At 45.5% G+C, this 13,289-nt stretch overlaps 1 protein-coding gene across 3 annotated transcripts in view; it reads right to left on the bottom strand.

Moving 5' to 3' along the window:
- The window catches only part of LOC123997445 (ubiquitin carboxyl-terminal hydrolase 13-like), a 71,596-nt gene that overhangs the window by 43,979 nt on the left and 14,328 nt on the right, over nt 1-13,289 (bottom strand). For all 3 annotated transcript variants that reach the window (XM_046301694.1, XM_046301696.1, XM_046301695.1), the window contains exons 5-8: nt 10,085-10,227; nt 839-1,023; nt 535-629; nt 117-322 (exon numbers count right to left, since the gene is read on the bottom strand). In XM_046301694.1, the coding sequence (XP_046157650.1) occupies nt 117-322; nt 535-629; nt 839-1,023; nt 10,085-10,227 (629 nt within the window). The remainder of the gene's footprint in view (nt 1-116; nt 323-534; nt 630-838; nt 1,024-10,084; nt 10,228-13,289) is intronic.

Below are 13,289 nucleotides of genomic sequence, written 5' to 3'. Positions count from 1 at the left end.
CCCCCCCCCTTAACGTCCTGATTTACTATGTTTATTCCGGTCCATCCTGGAGGCCTCGCTCTCGATCTCCCTGTATCCCTCTCCCACACTCCCACCCAGATGCTAGTAATACTTACGCCCTCTGGAACTCAGGGATGCTGAAGAGGACCTGCATGATGGTGCCCAGGTAGCAGCTGTTGCCCAGGTTCTTGATGCCCGTGAAACCCGAGCCGTACACTGCCTTCAGCTTCATGCCCGACTCCTGGATCACCTCCCACTCGCTGACTCGCGGCCGCATGCCGTTTGTGTCGTCTGTGTTGTGGTGGCCGTTATCTGTTCCATTCTGTTCAAATCAACAGAATAAAAAGAGGGAGTCCCCATTCACAATGGAGGTCCAGCCATACCCAGAGACGGTTGATATTATTCCAGGGGGGCACATTCCATTCTATGTGAAATGGAAATGGCTGTTTGATACAGGTTACTTTTGGTGACATTGACAGACAGTAGTTGTTGAAAATCATCTAATTATATTCCTACAATGACGGCAAGACGTACCCGCTGAATCGGTATAATGTCTATTCCAAAGTGTTGCAAGTGTTCGGATATTTGCGGGTCCAGGACTGCTTCTTCTTCATCGAACGAATAAATATCTGGGAGAGAAAAATCCAAAGAGTTAAACCTAGTTACAAGTTAATTGCTATTCGTAACGTCACGAACAACAAATTGAAGTAGGTTTGTTGTCAGTTTATACACAACACAAGGGACAGTTTAGTAGAGACGGTCTGCTTTATACTAATGGAAGAATTAAAACACTGAAATCAGGCCAGTTTTTTGTTTTCCCCCAATATGTGTCACTGACCTGCTATGTCTGGAGTGAGGTTGTCCAGCTTGACTGCCAGGGGGAAGTTAGTGTCCTTGAAGTGGTCCAAGGCGTGGCCGTTTCCTCCGGAACCATCAAAGAACCACTTCCCACAAAGCACCGCTCCGTCTGACAGGTTCAACCACAGGTTCTCTTTCATCTCACACTTCTGACATTTCCATCCACTGAGAAGAGAGGGGACAGGAGGGAAACATTGAGTCATATCATATTGCTCTTATACATTTGTTTCAGTGTCGTTTTTCCTTGCAGGACAAAATGGCAAAAATGGCCGAAAAGCATTCCCTCTCATTGGGGTTAATTTGTTGACCTGAATTATGTTCAACGTTTCAATGTTCTAACGTTTCTCATTATAAAGCACTTCATTAACACTAGTGCTTTATAATGCTATATAATAGGAGTATGTCAGGCAAAAGGCACTGTAACGTTACAGAGTACCTTGGCTTCAGACACCAAAGAAAACACCTGTTGATTGGAGAGCTGCTGAGAAATGGGTCGGCCAAGTTAATCCAAGTGCTCTGGTGTGTCCCATCATGTTTTGTGCACCTCAAAGAGTGACAGAGTTGACGCAGCTGCACATGGGTGTCCGCTTGGGGTTATATTTAGTGTGGTAACCTTTTGTCTCATCTACAGAGTGGCCCAGCCGCATTAGGACCAATCTAAATTCGCTACCGTTCATAATTACCATCCTTAGCACAGGAAATTGATTGACCAGTTGCTGAGAAGTCTACCTATGACAAGCATGCCAGTATAATACATCTGAAAGAGAGCATATTCTTTGTGCGTATGTAGGCCTGTGTGATCTGACCTTGGAAATACTCAACCAGGAGAGATTCCTTGATATGGGGGCAGAATCCCACAAGTAAAGTGGAGGAACGCACAAGTAAATTAAGTCAATTGTTCTCAAAGTGGGCTCGCGGAGGTACTGCAGGGGTCCAGACCTCATATATATATATATATATTTTAAAATACAAATTACATTTAATTTTCTTAATGCATATTAAAACACATTTTGGGATCCGTGGAATAAGTTAAGAGGGTGCAATACAATGTAATATTAATTTACATTAACCCTGGGCACCATGGGCCTGGGAGGCTCACAGGGATATTGGTATCCACAGTCCTCCACAAATTATACATTTTTCAACTCAATACCTCCTGTATTCCCCACCCCAATTTTGTTTTCTACATAAATGCACTGTATGTCATGTTTGTCATTTATTATCATGTCTTGTCCCTGTGCTCCCCATGCTATTCGTTTCCCTCTGCTGGTCTTATTTGGTTCTTTCCCTCCTTCTATCCCTCTCTCTCTCCCCCTCCCTCTCTCACTCTCTCGCTCTCTCTTCTCTCTATCGTTCCGTTCCTGCTCCCAGCTGTTCCTATTCCCCTAATCATCATTTAATCTTCCCACACCTGTTCCCGATCCTTTCCCCTGATTAGAGTCCCTATTTATTCCTTTGTGATCCGTTCCTGTCCCGTCGGTTCCTTGTTTTGTATTCACCATGCTGTGATTGTGTTTCGCCCTGTCCTGTCGTGTTTTTTTGCCTTCATCAGATGCTGCGTGTGAGCAGGTGGCTCTATCAACTACGGCCTGCGCCTACCCGAAGCGACCTGCAGTCTGTGGCCGCTTCTCTAGTTATTCCCCTCTACAGACTAGAGGATTTTTGTTATTCCCTGTTTGGATTTAAATAAACTCTGTTTCTGTTAAGTCGCTTTTGGGTCCTCTTTCACCTGCATGACAGAAGGAACCGACCAAGGAATGGACCCAGCGACTTCAGACGCTCGTTACACTGCCGTCGAGATCCAAGGAGCCATGCTCGGCAGACACGAGCAGGAATTGTCTGCTGCTCGCCATGCCGTGGAGAACCTGGCCGCTCAGGTTTCCGACCTCTCTGGACAGTTCCAGAGTCTACGTCTCGTGCCACCTGTTACTTCCTGGCCTGCCGAGCCTCCAGAACCTAGGGTTAATAACCCACCTTGCTACTCCGGGCAGCCCACTGAGTGCCGCTCCTTTCTCACGCAGTGTGAGATTGTGTTCTCTCTCCAACCCAACACATACTCTAGAGAGAGAGCTCGGGTTGCTTACGTCATTTCACTCCTTACTGGCCGGGCTCGAGAATGGGGCACAGCTATCTGGGAGGCAAGGGCTGATTGCTCTAACAAATTCCAGAACTTTAAAGAGGAGATGATTCGGGTTTTTGACCGTTCAGTTTTTGGTGGGGAGGCTTCTAGGGCCCTGGCTTCCTTATGCCAAGGTGAACGGTCCATAACGGATTATTCCATTGAGTTTCGCACTCTTGCTGCCTCTAGTGAGTGGAACGAGCCGGCGCTGCTCGCTCGTTTTCTGGAGGGACTCACGCAGTGGTTAAGGATGAGATTCTCTCCCGGGAGGTTCCTTCAGATGTGGACTCTTTGATTGCTCTCGCCATCCGCATAGAACGACGGGTAGATCTTCGTCACCGGGCTCGTGGAAGAGAGCTCGCATCAACGGTGTTTCCCTGCTCCGCATCGCAACCATCTCCCTCCTCTGGCTTTGAGACTGAGCCCATGCAGCTGGGAGGGATTCGCATCTCGAATAAGGAGAGGGAACGGAGGATCACCAACCGCCTGTGCCTCTATTGCGGAGTTGCTGGACATTTTGTTAATTCATGTCCAGTAAAAGCCAGAGCTCATCTGTAAGCGGAGGGCTACAGGTGAGCGCAACTACTCAAGTCTCTCCATCAAGGTCCTGTACTACTTTGTCGGTCCACCTACGCTGGACCGGTTCGGGTGCTACATGTAGTGCCTTGATAGACTCTGGGGCTGAGGGTTGTTTCATGGACGAAGCATGGGTTCGGAAACATGACATTCCTTTCAGAGAGTTAGATAAGCCTACGCCCATGTTCGCCTTAGATGGTAGTCATCTTCCCAGTATCAGATTTGAGACACTACCTTTAACCCTCACAGTATCTGGTAACCACAGTGAGACTATTTCTTTTTTGATTTTCCGTTCACCGTTTACACCTGTTGTTTTGGGTCATCCCTGGCTAGTATGTCATAATCCTTCTATTAATTGGTCTAGTAATTCTATCCTATCCTGGAACGTTTCTTGTCATGTGAAGTGTTTAATGTCTGCCATCCCTCCCGTTTCTTCTGTCCCTACTTCTCAGGAGGAACCTGGCGATTTGACAGGAGTGCCGGAGGAATATCATGATCTGCGCACGGTCTTCAGTCGGTCCCGAGCCAACTCCCTTCCTCCTCACCGGTCGTATGATTGTAGTATTGATCTCCTTCCGGGGACCACTCCTCCTCGAGGTAGACTATACTCTCTGTCGGCTCCCGAACGTAAGGCTCTCGAGGATTATTTGTCTGTGTCTCTTGACGCCGGTACCATAGTGCCTTCTTCTTCTCCGGCCGGGGCGGGGTTCTTTTTGTTAAGAAGAAGGACGGTACTCTGCGCCCCTGCGTGGATTATCGAGGGCTGAATGACATAACGGTTAAGAATCGTTATCCGCTTCCCCTTATGTCATCAGCCTTCGAGATTCTGCAGGGAGCCAGGTGCTTTACTAAGTTGGACCTTCGTAACGCTTACCATCTCGTGCGCATCAGAGAGGGGGACGAGTGGAAAACGGCGTTTAACACTCCGTTAGGGCATTTTGAGTACCGGGTTCTGCCGTTCGGTCTCGCCAATGCGCCAGCTGTTTTTCAGGCATTAGTTAATGATGTTCTGAGAGACATGCTGAACATTTTTGTTTTTGTCTATCTTGACGATATCCTGATTTTTTCTCCGTCACTCGAGATTCATGTTCAGCACGTTCGACGTGTTCTACAGCGCCTTTTAGAGAATTGTCTCTACGTAAAGGCTGAGAAGTGCTCTTTTCATGTCTCCTCCGTTACTTTTCTCGGTTCCGTTATTTCCGCTGAAGGCATTCAGATGGATTCCGCTAAGGTCCAAGCTGTCAGTGATTGGCCCGTTCCAAGGTCACGTGTCGAGTTGCAGCGCTTTTAGGTTTCGCTAATTTCTATCGGCGTTTCATTCGTAATTTCGGTCAAGTTGCTGCCCCTCTCACAGCTCTTACTTCTGTCAAGACGTGTTTTAAGTGGTCCGGTTCCGCCCAGGGAGCTTTTGATCTTCTAAAAGAACGTTTTACGTCCGCTCCTATCCTCGTTACTCCTGACGTCACTAGACAATTCATTGTCGAGGTTGACGCTTCAGAGGTAGGCGTGGGAGCCATTCTATCCCAGCGCTTCCAGTCTGACGATAAGGTTCATCCTTGCGCTTATTTTTCTCATCGCCTGTCGCCATCTGAGCGCAACTATGATGTGGGTAACCGTGAACTGCTCGCCATCCGCTTAGCCCTAGGCGAATGGCGACAGTGGTTGGAGGGGGCGACCGTTCCTTTTGTCGTTTGGACAGACCATAAGAACCTTGAGTACATCCGTTCTGCCAAACGACTTAATGCCCGTCAAGCTCGTTGGGCGTTGTTTTTCGCTCGTTTCGAGTTTGTGATTTCTTACCGTCCGGGTAGCAAGAACACCAAGCCTGATGCCTTATCCCGTCTGTTTAGTTCTTCTGTGGCTTCTACTGATCCCGAGGGGATTCTTCCTTATGGGCGTGTTGTCGGGTTAACAGTCTGGGGAATTGAAAGACAGGTTAAGCAAGCACTCACGCACACTGCGTCGCCGCGCGCTTGTCCTAGTAACCTCCTTTTCGTTCCTGTTTCCACTCGTCTGGCTGTTCTTCAGTGGGCTCACTCTGCCAAGTTAGCTGGTCATCCCGGTGTTCGAGGCACTCTTGCGTCTATTCGCCAGCGCTTTTGGTGGCCGACTCAGGAGCGTGACACGCGCCGTTTCGTGGCTGCTTGTTCGGACTGCGCGCAGACTAAGTCGGGTAACTCTCCTCCTGCCGGTCGTCTCAGACCGCTCCCCATTCCTTCTCGACCATGGTCTCACATTGCCTTAGACTTCATTACCGGTCTGCCTTTGTCTGCGGGGAAGACTGTGATTCTGACGGTTGTCGATAGGTTCTCTAAGGCGGCACATTTCATTCCCCTCGCTAAACTTCCTTCCGCTAAGGAGACGGCACAAATCATTATTGAGAATGTATTCAGAATTCATGGCCTCCCGTTAGACGCCGTTTCAGACAGAGGCCCGCAATTCACGTCACAGTTTTGGAGGGAGTTCTGTCGTTTGATTGGTGCGTCCGTCAGTCTCTCTTCCGGGTTTCATCCCCAGTCTAACGGTCAAGCAGAGAGGGCCAATCAGACGATTGGTCGCATACTACGCAGCCTTTCTTTCAGAAACCCTGCGTCTTGGGCAGAACAGCTCCCCTGGGCAGAATACGCTCTGGTCGCTTCCTTCGTCTGCTACCGGGTTATCTCCGTTTCAGAGTAGTCTGGGTTACCAGCCTCCTCTGTTCTCATCCCAGCTTGCCGAGTCCAGCGTTCCCTCCGCTCAAGCGTTTGTCCAACGTTGTGAGCGCACCTGGAGGAGGGTGAGGTCTGCACTTTGCCGTTACAGGGCACAGACGGTGAGAGCCGCCAATAAACGCAGGATTAAGAGTCCAAGGTATTGTTGCGGCCAGAGAGTGTGGCTTTCCACTCGCAACCTTCCTCTTACGACAGCTTCTCGTAAGTTGACTCCGCGGTTCATTGGTCCGTTCCGTGTCTCCCAGGTCGTCAATCCTGTCGCTGTGCGACTGCTTCTTCCGCGACATCTTCGTCGCGTCCATCCTGTCTTCCATGTCTCCTGTGTTAAGCCCTTTCTTCGCACCCCCGTTCGTCTTCCCTCCCCCCCTCCCGTCCTTGTCGAGAGCGCACCTATTTACAAGGTACATAAGATCATGGACATGCGTTCTCGGGGACGGGGTCACCAATACCTAGTGGATTGGGAGGGTTACGGTCCTGAGGAGAGGAGTTGGGTTCCGTCTCGGGACGTGCTGGACCGTTCACTCATCGATGATTTCCTCCGTTGCCGCCAGGATTCCTCCTCGAGTGCGCCAGGAGGCGCTCGGTGAGTGGGGGGGTACTGTCATGTTTGTCATTTATTATCATGTCTTGTCCCTGTGCTCCCCATGCTATTCGTTTCCCTCTGCTGGTCTTATTTGGTTCTTTCCCTCCTTCTATCCCTCTCTCTCCCCCTCCCTCTCTCACTCTCTCGCTCTCTCTTCTCTCTATCGTTCCGTTCCTGCTCCCAGCTGTTCCTATTCCCCTAATCATCATTTAATCTTCCCACACCTGTTCCCGATCCTTTCCCCTGATTAGAGTCCCTATTTATTCCTTTGTGATCCGTTCCTGTCCCGTCGGTTCCTTGTTTTGTATTCACCATGCTGTGATTGTGTTTCGCCCTGTCCTGTCGTGTTTTTTGCCTTCATCAGATGCTGCGTGTGAGCAGGTGGCTCTATCAACTACGGCCTGCGCCTACCCGAAGCGACCTGCAGTCTGTGGCCGCTTCTCTAGTTATTCCCCTCTACAGACTAGAGGATTTTTGTTATTCCCTGTTTGGATTTAAATAAACTCTGTTTCTGTTAAGTCGCTTTTGGGTCCTCTTTCACCTGCATGACACTGTAATTCAAGCTGTTAAAAAGGTCCAACTCAGCCATTTTTTATCTGTACTTAACAAAAATATAAACGCAAAATGTAAAGTGTTGGTCCCATGTTTTATGAGCTGAAATAAAAGATCCCAGAAATGTTCCATTGGCACAAAAAGCTTATTTCTCTCAAATTTGGTGCACAAATTTGTTTACATCCCTGTTATTCAGCATTTATACTTTGTCAAGATAATTCATCCACCTGATAAGGTGCAGCATATCAAGAAGCTGATTAAACAGCATGATCATTACACAGGTGCACCTTGTGCTGGAGAGAATAAAAGGCCACAAAAAATGTGCAGTGCCACAGATGTCTGAAGTTTTGAGGGAGCGTGCAATTGGTATACTGACTGCTGGAATGTCCACCAGAGCTGCTGCCAAATCAATTAATGTTTCATTCTCTACCATAAGTCGACTCCAACGTCATTTTAGAGAATTTGGCAGTACGTCCAACCGGCCTCACAACCGCAGACCATGTGTACCCACGCCAGCCCAGGACGTCCACATCCAGCTGCTCCACCTGTGGGATTGTCTGAGACCAGCCACCCGTACAGCTGATGAAACGGAGAAGTATTTCTGTCTGTAATAAAGCCATTTTGTGGAGAGTTGGTGGGCCTGGCTCCTAAGTGGGTGGGCCTATAACCCCCCAGGCCTACCCCTGCCTAGTCATGTGTAATCCATAGGTTAGCGTCAATAATTAATTTATTTCAATTGACTAACTCGTTGAAATTGTTGCATGTTCCAGTTATATGTGTGTCCAGTATAAATACAAAATCATTTCTGGGTAACAACTTTACTGTGAATATTTTCTATAAAATATTCTAAAATAAACAAAAATTCTTCAAGCAATCATTTTGGTAGGAGTGTCTGGGAGTGGTCTGAGTGGCGACGGGAAAACTGAAAACAAGCCGTTATTGGCAGAGGTTTGGAACTCTTACCGCCTGGTGATGTGACCGATTCAGGCTGAAATTTAAGCCAGTCTTTTCAAACAGCTCTTACGCCGAAGGGCACTATCATTTTCACAATATTCTTCCAACCTCACTTGGTATATATTTCCACACAATAACAAAACATTAGGAACACCTTCCCAATATTGAGTTGCACCCCTCGCTTTTGCACCTCAACTCGTCGGGGCATGGACTCTACAAGGCGTCGAAAGCGTTTCACAGGCATGCTGTTGGCCCATGTTGCCTCCAATGCTTCCCACAGTTGTGTCAAGTTGGCGAGTTGTCCATTGGGTGGTGGACCCTTCTTGATATACACGGGAAACTATTAAGCCTGAAAAATGCAGCAGCGTTGCAGTGCTTGACACACTCAAACCCATGCGCCTGGCAGCTACTACCTACCGTACCCTATTGAAAGGCACTTCGATTTTTTTGTCTTGCTCATTCACTCTCGGAATGGCACACAGACAGTACATGTCTCAATTACCTCAAGGCTTAAAAATCCTTCTTTTTCCTCCACTTCACATAAACTTATTGAAATGGATTTAACAAGTGAACATAGCTTTCACCTGGATTCACCTAGTCATGGAAAGAGCAGGTGTTCATAATCTTTTGTATACTCCTGTAACGAATCTCTTCTTCATCTGAAGAGGAGTATGAAGGATCGGACCAATATGCAGCGTGATGAGTGTCCATGTTAATTTATTAGACTGAACACACAAAAACAAAATAACAAAGTGAAAGGAAGAAACAAAACAGTTCTGTAAGGTGACATACACTAAACAGAGAACAACTACCCACACCTCATAGTGGGAACACAGGCTACCTAAGTATGGTTCTCAATCAGAGACAACGATTGACAGCTGCCTCTGATTGGGAACCATACCAGGCCAAAAGCAGAAATACAAAACATAGAACACTAAACAGAGAACAACTACCCACACCTCATAGTGGGAACACAGGCTACCTAAGTATGGTTCTCAATCAGAGACAACGATTGACAGCTGCCTCTGATTGGGAACCATACCAGGCCAAAAGCAGAAATACAAAACATAGAACAAAAACATCGAATTCCCACCCCAACTCACGCCCTGACCAAACTAAAACAGAGACATAAAAAAGGAACTAGGGTCAGGACGTGACAACTCCATGTATATAAACAAAGAAAATCTAGTTTTTGACGGCACTGGGCCTTTAAAAACACCAACTTTTTGTCAATGCCTCATGGCAAAATGTGTAGTACTGCAGGATATTGGCTTTAAAGCTGCAACCAAACAGCTCTCTGCCACATGACAAAAAGCGTAGAATTGTAGGAAATTCACTTGAAAACCGCAAAATTCTCTCTCCAATGCCTTTAAAAATGTTCCTTCCTAGGGACAGAGACTTGGTTCATCCGGCCATGCACTGCCAAAGTCATAGTAAAACTCCTTAAGGAGGGGTCCCTGATGAATTTGCTATCAAAAAAGTGGTAGACAGACCCAAAGAGTTTGAGAACTACCTGCATTATTAAGTAACTCAGAATGACCCCCTAAACCACACCAGAAACACCAGAGGACCCACAAACTAGCAGCAACACAAGAAACACAAAATGACACCAGACATACATATTCTACAGATGGCTGATGGGGACGTTGTTCTGAAGCCACCGTCCACCATAATGGCATATCTACATTATTGCATGACAGTTGTTAGTCCAATCAGTAGGCAATTCGTTACCTGGGTGGGATCCTCACGCCGTTATCCTGCTGTCGAAGACTCCTGGCATGTTTGGAAACCTGGATCTCCTCGTCCCAGGAGTCGGGCTCCTGTTTTTTGTAGGCTGACGCAGCGTTGAGCACGGCATCGCAGGCTATTGTCACCTGGGAGTCACGGGACACACAGGAGGCATTAGATCTGACTGGGGAGATGTGAATCACTGACATGCGATGTGAATGTGATGTGATTGTGACTCACTGAAATAATAAGACGAGGACTAGTCACAGGTCTAGGACTGTGGAGCATACAGGAGGATATATAACCGGATCCCAGTTAGATCAGTGAGGATAAGAGAGAGGATATGTTCCTGAAACCTTGTTAATAATATAGAGTATCATGGTAATGTCTCGCTGATTTGTCTTTCACCATCACTGGTAGGGGATAACGTAACAACGGCAAATAAACTTTTTGTCACTTTTAAATCATGTAATGTGTTTTTTTAATATAATGTAACAAATGGATAATGTAGTAAATCTCCAGAAAAGTTATTAAAACAGTTGAATGATAATCTAATAGTTTCCCCCAGATAGAGTAATAACTTATTACATTTTCCGTTGGCTATTACATTATCAGATGTGTAAAGATGTTTATTAATCATGTAATAACTTCAACGAATAATGTAATAACATCAAAATCCATATTATAATGTAGATAGACATTGGACAGACTAAATTGTTATTACAGTACCAATACTACTATCTAAGCTACTGTTAGGAAGTCCTGCCCATTATACTATATACACATGATTAACACAACACAGGTTAAATCATATACATACCAGGTTTGGGGTCAATTTATTTTCCAGTTAATTCAGTCAAGTAAAACCAATTCAAAATGATCCAAATTCAAAAGCATTGAAGAAAATTTGAATTTCAGTGTACCTCCTGAACTGACTGGAATTGAACCCAACCCTGGTTTGCACCACTGGAATCACTTCTGCAATTGTACCACTGTAATAACCACTGCTATACACACACCTTTTCTATTCATATACTGTCTTTACACACTATTACTGCATATACAGTGCCTTGCGAAAGTATTCGGCCCCCTTGAACTTTGCAACCTTTTGCCACATTTCAGGCTTCAAACAAAAAGATATAAAAATGTATTTTTTTTGTGAAGAATCAACAACAAGTGGGACACAATCATGAAGTGGAACGACATTTATTGGATATTTCAAACTTTTTTAACAAATCAAAAACTGAAAAATTGGGCGTGCAAAATTATTCAGCCCCTTTACTTTCAGTGCAGCAAACTCTCTCCAGAAGTTCAGTGAGGATCTCTGAATGATCCAATGTTGACCTAAATGACTAATGATGATAAATACAATCCACCTGTGTGTAATCAAGTCTCCGTATAAATGCACCTGCACTGTGATAGTCTCAGAGGTCCGTTAAAAGCGCAGAGCATCATTAAGAACAAGGAACACACCAGGCAGGTCCGAGATACTGTTGTGAAGAAGTTTAAAGCCGGATTTGGATACAAAAAGATTTCCCAAGCTTTAAACATCCCAAGGAGCACTGTGCAAGCGATAATATTGAAATGGAAGGAGTATCAGACCACTGCAAATCTACCAAGACCTGGCCGTCCCTCTAAACTTTCAGCTCATACAAGGAGAAGACTGATCAGAGATGCAGCCAAAAGGCCCATGGTCACTCTGGATGAACTGCAGAGATCTACAGCTGAGGTGGGAGACTATGTCCATAGGACAACAATCAGTCGTATATTGCACAAATCTGGCCTTTATGGAAGAGTGGCAAGAAGAAAGCCATTTCTTAAAGATATCCATAAAAAGTGTCGTTTAAAGTTTGCCACAAGCCACCTGGGAGACACACCAAACATGTGGAAGAAGGTGCTCTGGTCAGATGAAACCAAAATTGAACTTTTTGGCAACAATGCAAAACGTTATGTTTGGCGTAAAAGCAACACAGCTCATCACCCTGAACACACCATCCCCACTGTCAAACATGGTGGTGGCAGCATCATGGTTTGGGCCTGCTTTTCTTCAGCAGGGACAGAGAAGATGGTTAAAATTGATGGGAAGATGGATGGAGCCAAATACAGGACCATTCTGGAAGAAAACCTGATGGAGTCTGCAAAAGACCTGAGACTGGGACGGATATTTGTCTTCCAACAAGACAATGATCCAAAACATAAAGCAAAATCTACAATGGAATGGTTCAAAAATAAACATATCCAGGTGTTAGAATGGCCAAGTCAAAGTCCAGACCTGAATCCAATCGAGAATCTGTGGAAAGAACTGAAAACAGCTGTTCACAAATGCTCTCCATCCAACCTCACTGAGCTCGAGCTGTTTTGCAAGGAGGAATGGGAAAGAATTTCAGTCTCTCGATGTGCAAAACTGATAGAGACAAACCCCAAGCGACTTACAGCTGTAATTACAGCAAAAGGTTGCGCTACAAAGTATTAACTTAAGGGGGCTGAATAATTTTGCACGCCCAATTTTTCAGTTTTTGATTTGTTAAAAAAGTTTGAAATATCCAATAAATGTCGTTCCACTTCATGATTGTGTCCCACTTGTTGTTGATTCTTTACAAAAAAATACAGTTTTATATCTTTATGTTTGAATCCTGAAATCAAATCAAATTTTATTTGTCACATACACATGGTTAGCAGATGTTAAATGCGAGTGTAGCGAAATGCTTGTGCTTCTAGTTCCGACAATGCAGTAATAACCAACAAGTAATCTAACTAACAATTCCAAAACTACTGTCTTATACACAGTGTAAGGGGATAAAGAATATGTACATAAGGATATATGAATGAGTGATGGTACAGAGCAGCATAGGCAAGATACAGTAGATGGTATCGAGTACAGTATATACATATGAGATGAGTATGTAAACAAAGTGGCATAGTTAAAGTGGCTAGTGATACATGTATTACATAAGGATGCAGTCGATGATATAGAGTACAGTATATACGTATGTATATGAGATGAATAATGTAGGGTAATGTGGCAAAAGGTCGCAAAGTTCAAGGGGGCTGAATACTTTCGCAAGGCACTGTACACACTGAGTGTACAAAACATGACAGACTGACCAGGTGAAAGCTATGATCCCTTACGGATGCCACTTATGAAATCCACTTCAAAATCATTGTAGATGAAAGGGAGGAGACTGGTTAAAGAAGGATTTTTTTAAAG

Source organism: Oncorhynchus gorbuscha, linkage group LG15 (assembly GCF_021184085.1).
Source record: "Oncorhynchus gorbuscha isolate QuinsamMale2020 ecotype Even-year linkage group LG15, OgorEven_v1.0, whole genome shotgun sequence".
NCBI lineage: Eukaryota > Metazoa > Chordata > Actinopteri > Salmoniformes > Salmonidae > Oncorhynchus > Oncorhynchus gorbuscha.
Note: the sequence above shows the minus strand (reverse complement) of the source record. Positions and strands in the feature narration are given on the sequence as shown.